Consider the following 16,182-nt stretch of genomic DNA (forward strand, 5'->3'; position numbering starts at 1 on the left):
GAGAGGGTTGAGGGCATCCTGTGCTTGAGAAGAGGCAAGGGAACAAAGGAGTGACCATCACAGACTTGTGATTGAAGCAGCATCCTGGTTTGCATGTGGTTGAAATGGAGGAGGCAGGTTCTCCACATCACAAGTGGGCTGCTTCTGCTGCCAGGGCCTGCAGCACCAATTACAGCTGCCAGAGACACCTTCAGCTCTCATTGATTTCAGTGCAGTGGGGACTGCAGAGAGAGCACTTCACTGGGGGATGAGCAGGGTTTGTGTCTGCCACTGCTCTGCAGAGGGAAGAGGGCAGCCTGGGTTCTGTGTCTGGGGGAGTTCTGCTGCTGCTGTTCTGGTCGTGGGGTGTTGATGGCTGGAGGTGCAGGGAGCTGCTGCAGCATGGTGGCTGCTGCTGTTCCCATTGCTGCTGCCAGGCCTGGACACTCACATTCCATCTGTGCAGCCACCATGTGGCTTTCACTGGGCTGCCTTTAGCTCCTGGCCCTTCCAGCCTGGCTCTGGGCAATGAAATCAGTTGGGATGGCTGTCTCTAGGCACAGGTCTGAGTAAGAAAGTAAGTTGCTGGGGGGTTGTTATCATTAATCAATAGGTTTGGGTTGAAAGCTCTTTTGTCATGGAATTGCATTTAGAGGTACAGGTGAAGTGGTTGTTGGAGTCAGAGTCATGGAGTGCTTTGGCCTTGGAAGGGACCTTAAAGATCAGCCACTTCCAAACCCTTGCCATAGGCAGGGACACCTCCCCCTGGACCAGGTTGCTCAAGGCCTCACCTAGCCTGGCTTTGACCACCTCCAGGCATGGAGCCTCTCTGTAACTTCTCTGGACAGCCTGTTGCAGTGTTTCACCACCCTCATGGGGAAGCATTTTTTCCCATGTCTGACCTAAACAGAGCTTCTTCCAGCTTGAAGTCATTGCCCCGGTCCTGCCACTACAAGCCCTTGTCAGCAGTACCTCCCCAGCTTTCCTGGAGCCCCTCTAGGTGCTGGAAGACTGCTCTAAAGCCTCCCAGCCTGTCCTCTTAGCAGAGGTGTTTTCTTCTGTATTCTCCTGCCCTAAGGCTTCCAAGCTAATCTCCCCCACTGAATGGAGTGTGCAGGTGCCTGGGGTTATTCTGAAGCAATCAAACACATCTGAGAAGCTTGTGAGGCAGGCAGGTGGGAGAAGGCTTCATCCATTTGGAATGAACATCTGACCCATGTACTGGGAGCAGCCTGGCACCCACGTGGCACAGCAGGGACAGGCCTGCAAGAGCAAGGGGCTAAAAATAGCCTGGGGAGAGCAAGGCAGCCATGCTCAGTAGCACCTGGTGGTCATCTCCACATGGAGGGAAAATGCCTGCCTGTGCTAGGACTCAGGAGATCTTTGGGCTCCTTCTCTTCATTATTTTCACTCTCTGTTCTCAGGCCTGCTCTTTGACTGTTAAATTCCAGCTTTAATGCCCCACCATTGCTAATGGCACATTGCAGGAAGGGGAGCAGCAGCCTGCAGCTGTCACAAGAAGCAGAGGCTGGCAGGCCCGAAGCAGAGCAGCAGGGTCAGAGCCAGGACTCCCTGCAGCAGCTCCAGTAGGAGCAGAATTCCTTGCTCAGGTTGCACAGAGCACTGCATGGGTTCACCAGGGCTGCCTGCTTGTGTTCAGGATGCAAATGAATGTTTCATTAGCTTCCAAGTTTCCATCACGGTGCTGGCTTCAATAATTGATTCTGTGCATGGGCTGGAGGTAAAACACAGGAGTGTAGAAGCTCTGAATTATTCAGAATCAGCTTCCTTCCTTCAGAAAAGCAGCTGGTTAAGTGGTGGAGGGAGCTGGTGCCTTGGGTCTGAGCTGATGCCATGGGTCTGAGCTGATGCCGTGGATCTGAGCTGGTGCCCTGGGTCTGAGCTGGTGCCTTGGGTCTGAGCTGGTGCCTTGGGTCTGAGCTGGTGCCGTGGGTCTGAGCTGGTGCCGTGGGTCTGAGCTGGTGCCCTGGGTCTGAGCTGGTGCCCTGGGTCTGAGCTGGTGCCCTGGGTCTGAGCTGATGCCATGGGTCTGAGCTGATGCCGTGGGTCTGAGCTGGTGCCTTGGGTCTGAGCCTAGTTTGGATGGTTCCAAGGATCAGTGCTGGGCCCCATGTTCTTTAATATCTTCTCTGATGGTCTGGATGAGGACATTGAGTCCATCGCCAGTAAATTGGCAGATGACACCAAGCTGGGGGCAGGAGTTGATCTGTTAGAGGGTAGGAGAGCTCTGCAGAGGGACCTTGCCTGGCTGGACAGATGGGCAGAGTCCCAGGGCAGGAGATTTAACACATCCAAGTGCCAGGTTCTGCACATTGGCCACAACAACCCCATGCAGTGCTACAGGCTGGGGTCAGAGTGGCTGAGAGCAGCCAGGCAGAGAGGGACCTGGGGGTGCTGGTCGATGGTAGGCTGAACATGAGCCGGCAGTGTGCCCAGGCAGCCAAGAAGGCCAATGGCATCCTGGCCTGCATCAGGAACAGTGTGGCCAGCAGGAGCAGGGAGGTCATTCTGCCCCTGTACTCAGTTTAGGAAAGATGTTGAGGTGCTGGAAGGTGTCCAGAGAAGGGCAACAAAGCTGGGGAGGGGTCTGGAGCACAGCCCTGTGAGGAGAGGCTGAGGGAGCTGGGGTTGCTTAGCCTGGAGAAGAAGAAGCTCAGGGGAGACCTTCTTGCTGTCTACAACTCCCTGAAGGGAGGTTGTAGCCAGGTGGGGGTTGGTCTCTTCTCCCAGGCAAGCAGCACCAGAACAAGAGGACACAGTCTCAGGCTGTGCCAGGGGAGGTTTAGGTTGGATGTTAGGAAGAAATTCTTCATAGAGAGAGTGATTGGCCACTGGAATGTGCTGCCCAGGGAGGTGGTGGAGTCACCATCACTGGAGGTGTTTAGGAGGAGACTTGATGGGGTGCTTGGTGCCATGGTTTAGTTGATTAGGTGGTGTTGGGTGGTAGGTTGGAGTCAGTGATCTTGAAGGTCCTTCCAACCTGGTCTGGTCTATTCTATTCTTTTCTGTAATCAGTGCTGGTTTTAGCTAAGGCAGAAGTTGCTTCTGGAGCAGCTAGCAGTGTGCATGTGAAAGCTACACAACTGCCTTCCAGGGAAGTTATTGCTGATATTTTATGATTTTTTTTCCCCTGCTGTTCAGGACTAGGAATAAAAGTAGATAAAAGTGAATGGAAAAGGCAGTGGAAGTCACAAAGCTGATGGCAGAATGAACGCTGCTGCTCCAGGCAGCACCTGAGTGCTGTAGGACAGCGATGCACAGTGCCTGCCTGCCGTTCCTCTGGCCTTCAGATGCTCTAAACCTGCCTGCTTTTGTCCAGCTGGTTTTATTGCAAAAGGGAAGAGGAAGTTCCCAGAGCTTGGAGATGAACATACCCTTGAGTAGCTAAGTGGAAGGCTTCTGTGTTGCAGCAGCCAGCAGCACAAACTCGTGCTGCTCGTCCACAAGTGCCCTCCAAGAGCTCTTGTACAGCGTGTTTGGGAGCAAAGTAAGCATCACTTGAAAGTCCTTGTTTGTGGAGAACACTGGGGAATTGTCAGTGGTTGTGGTATGGCAAAAGAGGTATTTTTGCTGTGTTTAATGCCAGTGCTGTCAAAGTCCAACCAACCCTTCCATTTGCCCAACCAACCCTTCCATTTGCCCTGACATTCCCCTCCAGCAGGACGCTGCAAACCGCTCTGTGGCCACCACGAGCCAAGCGCTGAGGAAGACGCTCTCCAGGAGGAATGTTGGGGGTTTGGTTGTGCACACTGCAGCAGTCCTGGTGTGCTTCTGCAGGGTGGGATTGCACTAGGAGGTGAAACAGCTTTCTGCAGGCTTGACTCTCTGCACACAACTCCCCTAACACTAAGCAGGAGCGCTGATGGGGTTGGTTGTTCTGAGGGTGTCTGTGGAACAGAGCAAGCTGGAGCTGAGAGCAGCTCTGAGCTCCCCAGCTCTGCCTTGGTGGAAGCAGAAGGCACTGCTTTTATTGCAGGAGAGAATCATCTTGGACTCACTCACTGCAATGGAAAGTGCTTTAAAAATAGCTGGGTGTGGAACTGAAATCCTTGACTCACATTTCCCACCTTGGAAACTCGGTTTTCTCCTCGGCGGAGCAGAGCCGCCTGAGCGCACCGAGCCTGGCCGTGCCTGCTCCGCTGCGGGGGCTTTCCTAACTCTGCTTTTCCTGCTTGGAAAAACTCTTCTGCGAGCTTGAGAGCCTGGGAAGCAAACAGCAGAAGGAGCAGGAGGGCAGCGGCTGGGGCGGGGAGCGCCGCCAGGGAGCTCACCTTGGCGCGGCTCAGCAGGGGTTAACGCCTTGGCAAACAGCGAGAGAGATTTTCCAGAGCCGCTCTCCCGGCTTCCAGCTGCGGCCATTTTTCCAGCACGAAAATTCTAGCACCACATCTTCCCTGGGGCAGCTCGAAAAGCAAGCAGGCAGGCAGGCAGGCAGGCAAGCAGCCTGCCTCCCTGTGCCCTGCAGCATTCCAGCACTGACAACTCTTTGGGGCACGGCGTGCAGGGAGAGAGAGAGAGAGAGAGAGACTGAGCCGGAGAGAGACTGAGCCAGAGAGAGAGAGAGGCTTTGCAGAGAGCCCTTTGGAAGAGCTCAGCTCCAGCAGCGAGAAGAAACCTTTCAGTGACAGCTTGGGTGCTGCTCTTTGTGTGGTTTAGGAGGCGATTTGAGCTTTGTCCGCGGGGGTTTTGAGCGAGCCAGGAAGTGTTTTCCAGCTGCATTAAAAGTTCCTGGAGCAGCTGCTGCCTTTTTTTTTTTTCCTCCCTTTCTTTTTCCTTTTTTTTTTTCCCCTTTTTTAAATTTTTTTCCTTTTTCTTTCCTTTTTTTTTTTTTTTCCTTTCCTTGGCTGGGGAGAGCTGAGTCCTGGGCCCCCTGCCCCAGGAGGAGCTGGCAGGCGGCTCCTGAGCCGTAAAATGACACCATGCTGCTCCTCCATTTTCTCACGAAGTCCGCAGAGTGGGGAAGCAACACGAGTTGGAAGCGCCTGGCTCTGGAATCTCTAGCCCTCTAACTTCAGCCACCCCCCCCTCTCCTTGCTCTGTGGGTTTGCAGCAGGTTTGTTCTTTTCTGGGGGGGGGGGTGTGGAAAAAAACCCAACCAAAAAACCCAACCCAAAACCCAACCCCAACTCTTGTCCTGCTTCTAATCCTGGGAGCGGCGGAGGAAGTGAGCGGCCAGGGGCTCGCAGGCTGCTGGTGGTGTGTTTGCTGCCTTCAAATGACAGCTTGGTGCTGTGCAAGGGGCAGACTTCTCTGGAGCCACTTGCCTAGGAGAAAATGTGGCAGAGCCTGTGGAAGGGCTGTGGGAATAGGGATGTGTTAGTTAAGGCTCCGGAGGAGCTGTTGGGCCAGCAAATGTTGGGCGGGAGGAGCGGTGCAGCTTAGAGCTCCGTGGTGCCTGAGGGGGAAGCACCGGCGAGGGCATTCTGCTGGCACTTTGGTAATTGCAGCTTGCAGGTGAGCAGAGGAATGGAAATTCTGCAGATTCCCTGGAATCCCTGTGGTTTTTGGTCCATTTCTGTTTTGCTTGCTGGTAAAAGAGCTCCCATTTGCTAAGGAATGAAGAAGCAGGATGTGGGGAGTAACATTCTCTTAACCTGCAGCCTTGTGTGTGTGGTAGCCTAGGGGCTGCCTGGGTGGAAAGCAGCTGCTGTAGTTGCACTCTGGTGTGGTCTGAAGTGGTTGGATTCCCTGCAAGCCCTGTGCAGCCTTTTCTCATGCCCACTTTGCCCTAGCTCAGCTTCAGTTAGGAGGGAAAATCTGGATGTTGTGTTGCAGAGCTGCCCTCAGTGTGCTGCTGTGGCTCTGGATGTCCTGTGGGATGGCACAGGGAGAGGATTTCAGCTGAGAGGGGAGTTGTGAGTGGAGGAGAGCTGGATCTCTTCCAGTGCCCATGTTGGGGTGGGTGTTGTGTGCTGGGTTAACAGGGGCTGCTTTCCACTCCAGCTGACAGCACATAAAACCCTTTAAATCCAGTGTGCAAGGTTGAGGGGTGTCTGTGTCCAAGTGGTGCCGTTCCTGACTGCTTTGGTGGCTTGGTAGTGTCACGCTGGCAGCAGAAAGGGGCTGGCTTCTGCATGTGACTGTCAGCACCCCTCAGGTGTGGGCTGAACTCTGTTTGGACTTGTGCATGTGGCAGAGCTGCAGCAGAAGGCATGGACAGAGCAGAAAGTGAAGCTTTGGGCAATAGTGACACAGCTTGGGGTATGCAAAGAATTCCTCTGTTTTTGATTTCAGAGCCTGCTGCGGTGCCTAGGCCACAGCAGTGTGCTGAGGGCTCCTGCGTTCACTTGGTGACCAGTTCTGAGCTGCTTGCTGAAGCAGCCCCCCAAAGGCTAAGTCATTGCCAGTTCTTCCCATGCCTCTGAAACCAGGAGAAGCTGAAAGATGATGAGTGGAAGGGGGTTTGTCTAGGGCTTCTTCGTGGTTGTGAACCTGGGGGTTTGATTGGGGTTTGTTGTGGTGTTACATGCACCAAAACATTGTGCAGGGGATCCCTGTCTGTGCATGCAGGGAACCCGAGCTGCTGGCAGCTGAGGGGGAGGTGGTGAGTTTTATCAACCTGCCAGTTTCTCTCACAGCTTTTTGAACACCTTCTCTTCCCCCTGCTCCCTCTATTAAATTGATGGATGGCTTGGCCATGCCTCTCCTCAGCTCTGGCCTTCTTCACTCAGCTGTGAAATGGAGAGCTCTGGGTCACTGCTGGCGGGGCAGGGGAGTCAGCTGGGAGCACCTGAAGCTGGGGCTGTTTAGTCTGAGAGGAGACTTGATCAGTGTCTATAAATATCTGAGGGGTGGGTGTCAGGATGGAGGTGCCAGGCTCCTTTCAGTGGTGCCCAGTGATAGGACCAGGGGCAGGGGGTACAAGCTGGAACCCAGGAGGTTCCTCCTCAGCACGAGGAGAAACTTCTTTGCTGTGAGGGTGCAGAGCCCTGGCGCAGGCTGCCCAGAGAGGTTGTGGAGTCTTTTTCTCTGGGGACTCTTAGGACCCATCTGGATGTGTTCCTGTGTGACCTGCCCTAGGTGATGCTGCTCTGGCAGGGAATTTGGACTGGATGATCTCTGGAGGTCCCTTCCAACCCCTAACTTTCTGTGATTCTGTGAAGCAGGATCCTCCTCCTCTTCCTCACCCCTTGATGACCAAAGGCCTCTGTCTGGCCCGTGGGTGAAGTAAGGAGGTCTGTCAAATCTTTCCTGCTTCTCTTGAATAGCCTGAACACAAATACTCCATTCCAGCCCAGCTCAGATGGTGACCCCTGGGTGATATTCTATTCCATGCTTGTGCCTTTCAAAATGGGGAATGGGATGTTAGAGCAGAAATAGGAAGACATTCTGGTCCTAAGTGACATTCTGGTCCTAAGTGACAGTGCTCCAAAAGGGATTCCTTAAGCAACAGCTTCAGGAGTTTGTTTATTACTTTTTTTGTGCTGTGTTCAGGTGAATGCTGAATTCAGCTTCCTTCAGGGGAATGCTAAACTGGTCCTTAAGCAAATGTGAAGAGTTGCAAAAGGCCCAGAAGGGCCATTTTCAGTCCTGTGGGAACCACATCCCTGTTGGTGAAATGGGGCACAGCAGGGGAATGGTCTGAGGGTGCTGCTCCAAAGCCTCCAGGTGGGGGTGGTGAGATGCTGCCAACCAGCAAAATTACTCTTGAAAGTTAAACCAGCCTTGGAGCACCTGAAGTGTAGCCCCAGCTGTGCCTGGGAGCCACCACCCCAGTGGTGCAGGGCAATGGCTTTGCTGCTCCTGCCTGCCTCACTGTCCCTCTGTCCCAGCACACAGGCTCAGGCCTCTCCCATCGCTGTGGAGCAGGCTGGTGGAGCTGTGTCCTGAGCTTTTCTCTGAGGATCTCAATGGAAAACAAACGTGGGGATGACTTTGACCTGGGTCACTTCATCCCTCTGGCTGTAGAGGCCCAGAAGGGTGATGTTACTGTGGAGGGAGTGACCTGCACCCAGGAGGAACCTCTCTGTTTGCCACCAGAGGAGTAGTATTACCAAGCTGTGCCCTTGCTGTGGGCAGTGGGAGTGCCACACAGCTTCTACTGCTTTCCTTCAGGAGCTTCTCCAGCTGCCAGCTTGGTTTTGTGAAGCTCAGAGCACCTGGGTGGGTCAGTGCTGAGGGAGGGCACCGCCTTAGGCAGGTCATGGGACGTGTGGACATGCTTTGTATGGCTCTGTCATCCAGGAAAGCTGGAAAGTATCAATCATGTAAGAGGCTGGAGGTGCAGCTCTCCTGTCAGGGTGCTGGGGGGGAGTGGCAGGAGCACCAGGAAGCACACATCCAGTAGCTCCCAGTATTCCTTCCCACCTGCTGAGCCCAGTTACCTGCACCTGAACACCTCCATTCCTTGCACCTTCGCTTCTGCCCGGGGGGGAGGTGTTGAGCTGAGCATGTTGTGGTTTTCCCTTCATTCAGCATCTGATTGTGGGGGGAGGGGATGGCTCACAGCTGACCCCTGCAAATGCCATGACCTTCACCTTGCCCTGCAGAGGCTGAGCTGCCAGAGCTGAGGGGTGCTGTAGGGCTGTGCTTGGCACTGGACCAGTGCTGGCAGCGTCCTGCCAAGCTGTGCACAGGGCTCCCTGTGCTGCTGACTCTCCTGCTGGCAGCAGACTGGCTTGGGGGTGGGGTGTGTGTGGGGGTCCTGCATCTCTCTCTGCATGCTGGGGGCTTCACAGAGCTTTCTGTAGGGCCTCTGCACCTCCCTTTCTTTTGGGGCAAGAGCAGGACACATCTCTCTGGGTAATACTTCACTTTCCCACTGCAGTGAGGTTATGGGCTGTAGCACCTCAGTGTTTGGTGAGGGTTTAAATGCTGCAGGAGCCTGGCAGAGGGGCTGCTTTGCCTGAGAAAGGTGCTCAGAGCTCGTTAGCAGGAGCAGCCTTTAGCTGGGGTATCATAGGAGTGTCAGCAAGGTGGTTCTGCTCCCAGGGCTGTACTGCTAAAGCTGGGGGCTTGGGGAGAATTCACAGATTGAGAGGATTGGTTGAGTTGGAAGAGACCTCAAAGACCATCCAGTTCCAGCCCCTCTGTAATGGGAAGGGACACTTCCCACTAGACACCAGCTTGTTCAAGGCTTCATCCAACCTGGCCTTGAACACCTCCAGGGAGGAGGCATCAACAGCCTCCCTGGGCAGCCTGTTCCAGTGTCTCCCCACCCTCACTATCAAGAATTTCTTCCTAATCTCCCTTCTCAAGCTTCCATCCCTTCCCTCTCATCCTGTCACTCCAAGCCCTTATGAAAATTCCCTCCCCAGCTCTCCTGCAGGCCCTTCAGGTACTGGGAGGCTGCTCTGAGGTCTCCCTGGAGCCTTTTTTTCTGCAGGCTGAACAGCCCCAATTCTCTGAGCCTGTGCCCATAGCAGAGGTACTCCAGCCCTTGTGGCCTCCTCTGGACCCACTCCAGCAGTTCCCTGTCCCTCTAGTGGAGCTTTGGATGGGGAATGGGATAGAACCCGAAGCAGGACAGCTTCTGACCTTGCACAACCCAGACGTGCCTGCGGAGCTTTGCCTTAGCCCTGGAGTTCTGAGTGCTGGAGTTGTTGTTCTCCTTCCAGTGTCTGAAGGGGGCCTACAGAAAGGCTGGGGAGGGACTTCTCAGGATCTCAGGTAGTGATAGGACTAGGGGGAATGGAATGAAGCTGGAGGTGGGGAGATTCAGATGTGAGGAGGAAGTTCTTCACCATGAGAGTAGTGAAGCCCTGGAATGGGTTGTCCAGGGAGGTGGTTGAGGCCCCGTCCCTGGAGGTGTTTAAGCCCAGGCTGGTTGAGGCTGTGGCCAGGCTGATCTAGTGTGGGGTGTCCCTGCCCATGGCAGGGGGGTTGGAACTAGATGATCCTTGTGGTCCCTTCCAACCCTGACTGATGCTGTGATACTATGAATAACTTTGTCCAACTTTTTCTTTTTCCTGGGGGTGGGGGCAGTGCCAGAACAAACCAAGACAAGCTCAAGCCAGCCTCAGCCCCTCGCCTCTGCCGGCACTTCCCCAGTAACCAGCAGCAACAATAATGCCAAGCGGGCCCCAGCCAGCAGCCAGCAGCAGCCCTCGCCTCGGTACCCTCCTCGGGAAGTGCCGCCTCGATTCCGACACCAGGAGCAGAAACAGCTGCTGAAGAGAGGCCAGCAGCTGCCAGGCATCGCTGCAAACCTGGGAGCCGCTCCGAAGGGACTGGGCGGCCAGGCAGGAGGCGGCGCCGGCGCCAGTCAGCAGCCGGCGGCCAACGGAGAAGCGCCCAACAGCAGCAAAAAGCAGCCAGGTGAGCGGCGGCAGCCCGGCGGGCACGGCAGGGGGCGCTCTGGGAGCTGCCGGCGTGGGAGCCGCGAGCTGGAGCGTGGTGAGAGGGTCTCCTTAGCTTCATATGGGCAGCTGGAGCGTGGTGAGAGGGTCTCCTGTGTCCTTAGCAGGATGGGGAGCTGGAGCGTGGTGAGAGGCTCTCCTGTGTCCTTAGCTGGATGGACAGCTGGAGCATGGTGAGAGGCTCTCCTGTGTCCTTAGCTGGATGGAGAGCTGGAGCATGGTGAGAGGCTCTCCTGTGTCCTTAGCTGGATGGAGAGCTGGAGCATGGTGAGAAGGTCTCCTGTGTCCTTAGCTGGATGGACAGCTGGAGCATGGTGAGAGGCTCTCCTGTGTCCTTAGCTGGATGGAGAGCTGGAGCGTGGTGAGAGGGTCTCCTGTGTCCTTAGCTGGATGGGGAGCTGGAGCATGGTGAGAGGGTCTCCTGTGTCCTTAGCTGGATGGGGAGCTGGAGCATGGTGAGAAGGTCTCCTGTGTCCTTAGCTGGATGGGAGCGTGGTGAGAGGGTCTCCTGTGTCCTTAGCTGGATGGGAGCGTGGTGAGAGGGTCTCCTGTGTCCTTAGCTGGATGGGGAGCTGGAGCATGGTGAGAGGGTCTCCTGTGTCCTTAGCTGGATGGAGAGCTGGAGCATGGTGAGAGGGTCTCCTGTGTCCTTAGCTGGATGGGGAGCTGGAGCATGGTGAGAGGGTCTCCTGTGTCCTTAGCTGGATGGGCAGCTGGAGCATGGTGAGAAGGTCTCCTGTGTCCTTAGCTGGATGGGAGCGTGGTGAGAGGGTCTCCTGTGTCCTTAGCTGGATGGGAGCGTGGTGAGAGGGTCTCCTGTGTCCTTAGCTGGATGGGGAGCTGGAGCATGGTGAGAGGGTCTCCTGTGTCCTTAGCTGGATGGGGAGCTGGAGCATGGTGAGAGGTTCTCCTGTGTCCTTAGCTGGATGGGCAGCTGGAGCGTGGTGAGAGGGTCTCCTGTGTCCTTAGCTGGATGGGGAGCTGGAGCATGGTGAGAGGCTCTCCTGTGTCCTTAGCTGGATGGAGAGCTGGAGCATGGTGAGAGGGTCTCCTGTGTCCTTAGCTGGATGGGGAGCTGGAGCATGGTGAGAGGGTCTCCTGTGTCCTTAGCTGGATGGGCAGCTGGAGCATGGTGAGAAGGTCTCCTGTGTCCTTAGCTGGATGGGAGCGTGGTGAGAGGGTCTCCTGTGTCCTTAGCTGGATGGGAGCGTGGTGAGAGGGTCTCCTGTGTCCTTAGCTGGATGGGGAGCTGGAGCATGGTGAGAGGGTCTCCTGTGTCCTTAGCTGGATGGGGAGCTGGAGCATGGTGAGAGGTTCTCCTGTGTCCTTAGCTGGATGGGCAGCTGGAGCGTGGTGAGAGGGTCTCCTGTGTCCTTAGCTGGATGGGCAGCTGGAGCATGGTGAGAGGGTCTCCTGTGTCCTTAGCTGGATGGGCAGCTGGAGCGTGGTGAGAGGCTCTCCTGTGTCCTTAGCTGGATGGGCAGCTGGAGCATGGTGAGAGGCTCTCCTGTGTCCTTAGCTGGATGGGCAGCTGGAGCGTGGTGAGAGGCTCTCCTGTGTCCTTAGCTGGATGGGCAGCTGGAGCATGGTGAGAGGGTCTCCTGTGTCCTTAGCTGGATGGGCAGCTGGAGCGTGGTGAGAGGGTCTCCTGTGTCCTTAGCTGGATGGGCAGCTGGAGCATGGTGAGAGGGTCTCCTGTGTCCTTAGCTGGATGGGGAGCTGGAGCATGGTGAGAGGGTCTCCTGTGTCCTTAGCTGGATGGGCAGCTGGAGCATGGTGAGAGGGTCTCCTGTGTCCTTAGCTGGATGGGGAGCTGGAGCATGGTGAGAGGGTCTCCTGTGTCCTTAGCTGGATGGGCAGCTGGAGCATGGTGAGAGGGTCTCCTGTGTCCTTAGCTGGATGGGCAGCTGGAGCCTGGTGAGAGGGTCTCCTGTGTCCTTAGCTGGATGGGCAGCTGGAGCATGGTGAGAGGCTCTCCTGTGTCCTTAGCTGGATGGGGAGCGTTGCAGGGCGGTTTGGGCCCTCGCGGCATGAGGTCCGTGCCCACGTGTAAGACCTGGCAGCTGCTCCTCGTTGCAGTGCTCTAGAATAGGCTTGGCTGGTTGGGTACAGGTGGTGAAGCCAACACAGAACCACAGACTGAGTTTGGTTGGAAGGGACCTTAAAGATCATCCAGTTCCAACCCTCTTGGAATGGGCCAGGACACCTCCTGTTCGAGCAGGTTGCTTGAGGCCTCATCCAGCCTGGCCTTGAGCACTTCCAGGCTTCTCTGGGCAGCCCGTTCCAGCGCCTCGCCACCCCCATGGGGAGGAATTTCGTCCTACTGGCTGATCTAAATCAAACTTCTTGCAGTTTGTAGGCCCTCTGGAGCCAGGTACTGCATGGACAGCAGCTGGCTTGAGCTGGTTCCCAGCACATGTGGTTTGTGCCAGCTGCTGTCCATGCAGTCCCCAGGCCCTCAGAGATGACCACTGCTGTCTTCTCAGTTTCGAGTCTTGATCCAAATGATCATCCCAAGCACAGTCATGGTGGGAACCATCTTCTCTGCACCCAGTTTTGATGCACAGGTCTCACAGGGGAGGGTCTCACTTCCCCAGGGTGTTCTGAGCAGCGCCTCAAGACTGTGGTAGGTTTTTTAGTTCCTACCTGGAGACACAGCCAGGGTGCAGCTTGTTTAGAATGTCAGGATTGCTCTTTGTTGTTGGGTCAGAGCTGTCCTTTGTTCATCTACCTGAAGCTTAGTTGTCTTTACAGAATGGATCCAACTTTCCCTTTCTTCCTGTTTGAATGTAGTTGGCCTTTGTTCTTCTGGCCTGCTGTGCATTCTCTTCAGACACCCTTCCAGGAGCAGCAACTGTATCTGTTCCAGGGGGTTGCTGTGAGTGCCCCAGCACGCAGTGCTGCTCATCTGGGGGGGAAGAAGGGCAGGCTGTGTTGGGCTGGGGGGGGAAAAAACCTCCTTTTCTTTGTAGGGAGCTGGATTTCCCAAGGGATTTGCTCTGGAAGCATGCTCACACATGGTGGTTTGGACACACACTTGCCTAGTTTCTGGGGTGCATATAGCAGTAATGAGTGAAGCTGTTCCCACAGGCAGTTTCTTCTGGAGCTTTGCTGAGTGTTCCTCCAAAGGATTGGTTTCTCCACTACAAAGGATGGGACTCCAAACCCCTTCACCTCCAAAGAGATTCCTGGGAAACAGCCTGAATCTTTCAGGTTGTAGTTGATGAGCTGCCCTGCTTGCTGGGTCCTGGAGCAGCAGTGTTTGAAGTGAAGTCAGCAGAGCAGTGGAAACACTGCAGCCACGTGGCTCTCCAGGAATGTTTCTGATGCTGCTCTCCTGTGTTTATTTTTGTAATGCACTGGCAGGACTCTCCATTCCAAGAAGGAGTTTTGAAGTAGTCAGTTGGGTTGTACTGTGTCATCTTGTTCTTGTCCTGTGGACAACAGGATGCCCAGGAGCCAGCAATGTGCCCTTGTGGCCAAGAAGGCCAATGGCAGCCTGGGGTGGATTAGAAGGGCTGTGGTAAGTCTAGAGAGGTTCCTCTCTGCCTCTACTCTGTCCTGGTGAGGCCACATCTGGAATATTGTGTCCAACTCTGGGCCCCTCAGGTCAAGAAGGACCTCAGGGAACTGCTTGAGAGAGTCCAACACAGAACCACAGATGATGCTGAAGGCATCTCCCTTGTGAGGACAGGCTGAGGGAGCAGTGGAGCCTGAGGGGTGCCCTCATTCATGGTTATAAAGAGGTGCAGGGCAGTGTTGGGAGGATGGAGCCAGGCTGTGCTCAGTGATGTGCAGTGACAGGACAAGGGGTTTACTCCAGGAAGTGTCTTGTGCCTTGAGCATCTAGTGGAGATGTCCTGCTGCTGCCCTCCTGAGCTTCACCTGATGGCACAGATGAGCAGAGGCTGGAGGTGGTGGTGGTGGCACTCCAGCTGCAGGTTGTGTTTTCTGGATAGTATTAGCAGTTTGATCATGGAGTCGAGAGGCTGGGGCCAGACTCTTCTCAGTGGTGCCTAATGACAGGACAAGGGGCAGTGGGCACAAACTGCAGCCCAGGAGGTTCCACCTGATCAGCAGGAGAAACTTGTTTGGTGTGAGGGTGCTGGAGCCCTGGAGCAGGCTGCCCAGAGAGGTTGTGGTGTCTCCTTGCCTGGAGACATTCAGAACCCTTCTGGATATGTTCCTGTGTGGCCTGCCCTGGGTGATCCTGCTCTGGCAAGGGGGTGGTGGACTGGATGGTCTCTGGATGGCCTTTCCAAGCCCTATCATTCTGTGACTCTGTGATAGTCACCTTTCAGATACTCTCTTGTTTCCAAGGTGAAGCTTTCCCCAGTCTATATCCTCTGCTGATCAAACTGTGCTGCCAACTAGGGGTTGAAATCTACTCATTTAACAAGTCTCTGTGACCTGTTAAACCTCCCAGAAGACTTCTGGGTTACACCAGCCTTCATTTCACTGCTTTTGTGACCACCAGCCCAGTATTTTCTCAAGCTGGGTCCCATCTGCATTGCATCCTGCCCAGTTTTGCCTGACTGTGCTGGTGTGGCTGGGAGATCCAGCAGGTCCCTGTATGCTGCAGCCACCAGGCTCGACTGGGAGTTGAGGCAGCTGCTTGACTGGGAGTAGTTCTGTGGGTTAAAGAGTACCTGAGTTAGTTGAATAATATCATGGGTCCAGTTCTGGTGTCCCCAGCATAAGAGCTGTTGGACAAGTCCAGAGGAGGCCACAAGGATGATCCAAGGCTGGAGTACCTCTGCTGTGTGGATAGGCTGAGGGAGCTGGGGTTGATCAGCTTGGAGAAGAGAAGACTCAAGGGGGACCTTAGGGCTGCCTTCCAGTACATGAAGGGAACCTGCAGGAAGGCTGCAAAGGAGCTTTTCATGAGGGTATCCAGAGACAGGACAAGGGGGAATGGTTTGAAGCTGAGGGAGAGCAGGGTTAGACTGGATCTGAGCAAGAAGCTCTTCAGTACAAGGGTGGTGAGACTTTGGAACAGGTTGCCCAGGGAGGTTGTGGCTGCCTCCTCCCTAGGGATGTTCAAGGCCAGGTTGGATGAGGCCTTGAGCAGCTGAGTCTAGCTGTGAGATATCCCTGCCCATGGCAGGGAGGTTGGAGTAGATGATCTCTGAGGTCCCTTCCAACTGAGCCATTCTAGGATGGCAAAGCAGGGAGTGGTTTGGGGCTGTTCTCAAGGTGCCAGCTCACTGCAGTGACTCTCCTGTGACTTTCTTGCTCTCTGTTTTTTTTAGGCATGCCTCCCATTCGGGACTTGGTGAGCCACTCCCCTAACCAGTCAGGTCAGCTATTCCCATCTCACCCTTGGTTTGCTCTCCCTCTCTGTAGCAGTTCACTTCTTGCACACCACTGTGTCTGAGTTTGAACTGATTTGGTTTGTTCTTTGGCTTCTGTTTTTCACTGGCATGTGCTGTGTGAGTGCCTGACCTTCATTGTGCCATCACATCCTCCACTTGGCTTCACATTGTGGGTGTTTTTCAGTCACCTCACAACTCATCCCACAGCAGATGGTTTGGGCTGTGACACCTCAGCTTTAAAGGACTAAGTGCCTTCATGTCCCCTCAGTGTGGTACTGAAGGGATCTGTGCTGTGCACCAGGGACACCTCACAGCATTGTGCAGGATGTTCTGGACCTTTCTGTGGTGAATGTGGAGGTGATGCTGGGGGAGAGTAGCAGGGAGGTGGAGGCCTGTGTGGTGCTTGCTGGATTTGATTGTCAAGACCATTTGCTGGTGAACATTTTGGAGTGGATGTGCTGCCTGAGGGCTTGGGGACAGGCTGGATGGAATGAAACACTGCAGGTAGCACTGTGGCATGGGTGGCACTGGCCATGCCCTTCAGGCTGCTCTGGGCACCTTGCTTAGGA

General features: G+C 55.1%; 1 protein-coding gene across 8 annotated transcripts in view; it reads left to right on the plus strand.

The window, feature by feature from the left end:
* TNRC6A (trinucleotide repeat containing adaptor 6A) overlaps positions 1-16,182 on the plus strand; it is a 57,370-nt gene that overhangs the window by 17,771 nt on the left and 23,417 nt on the right. For 5 of the 8 annotated variants that reach the window (XM_068147038.1, XM_068147037.1, XM_068147041.1 and 2 more), the window contains 2 exons: positions 9,925-10,257; positions 15,551-15,598. In XM_068147038.1, the coding sequence (XP_068003139.1) occupies positions 9,925-10,257; positions 15,551-15,598 (381 nt within the window). The remainder of the gene's footprint in view (positions 1-9,924; positions 10,258-15,550; positions 15,599-16,182) is intronic. The other 3 variants (XM_068147043.1, XM_068147040.1, XM_068147044.1) reach the window with 1 other exon arrangement.

The sequence above is a fragment of the Melanerpes formicivorus genome, unplaced genomic scaffold (genome assembly GCF_026170545.1).
Source record: "Melanerpes formicivorus ecotype bairdi unplaced genomic scaffold, bMelFor1.0.p_v2 SCAF_14, whole genome shotgun sequence".
In the NCBI taxonomy this organism is placed as follows: domain Eukaryota; kingdom Metazoa; phylum Chordata; class Aves; order Piciformes; family Picidae; genus Melanerpes; species Melanerpes formicivorus.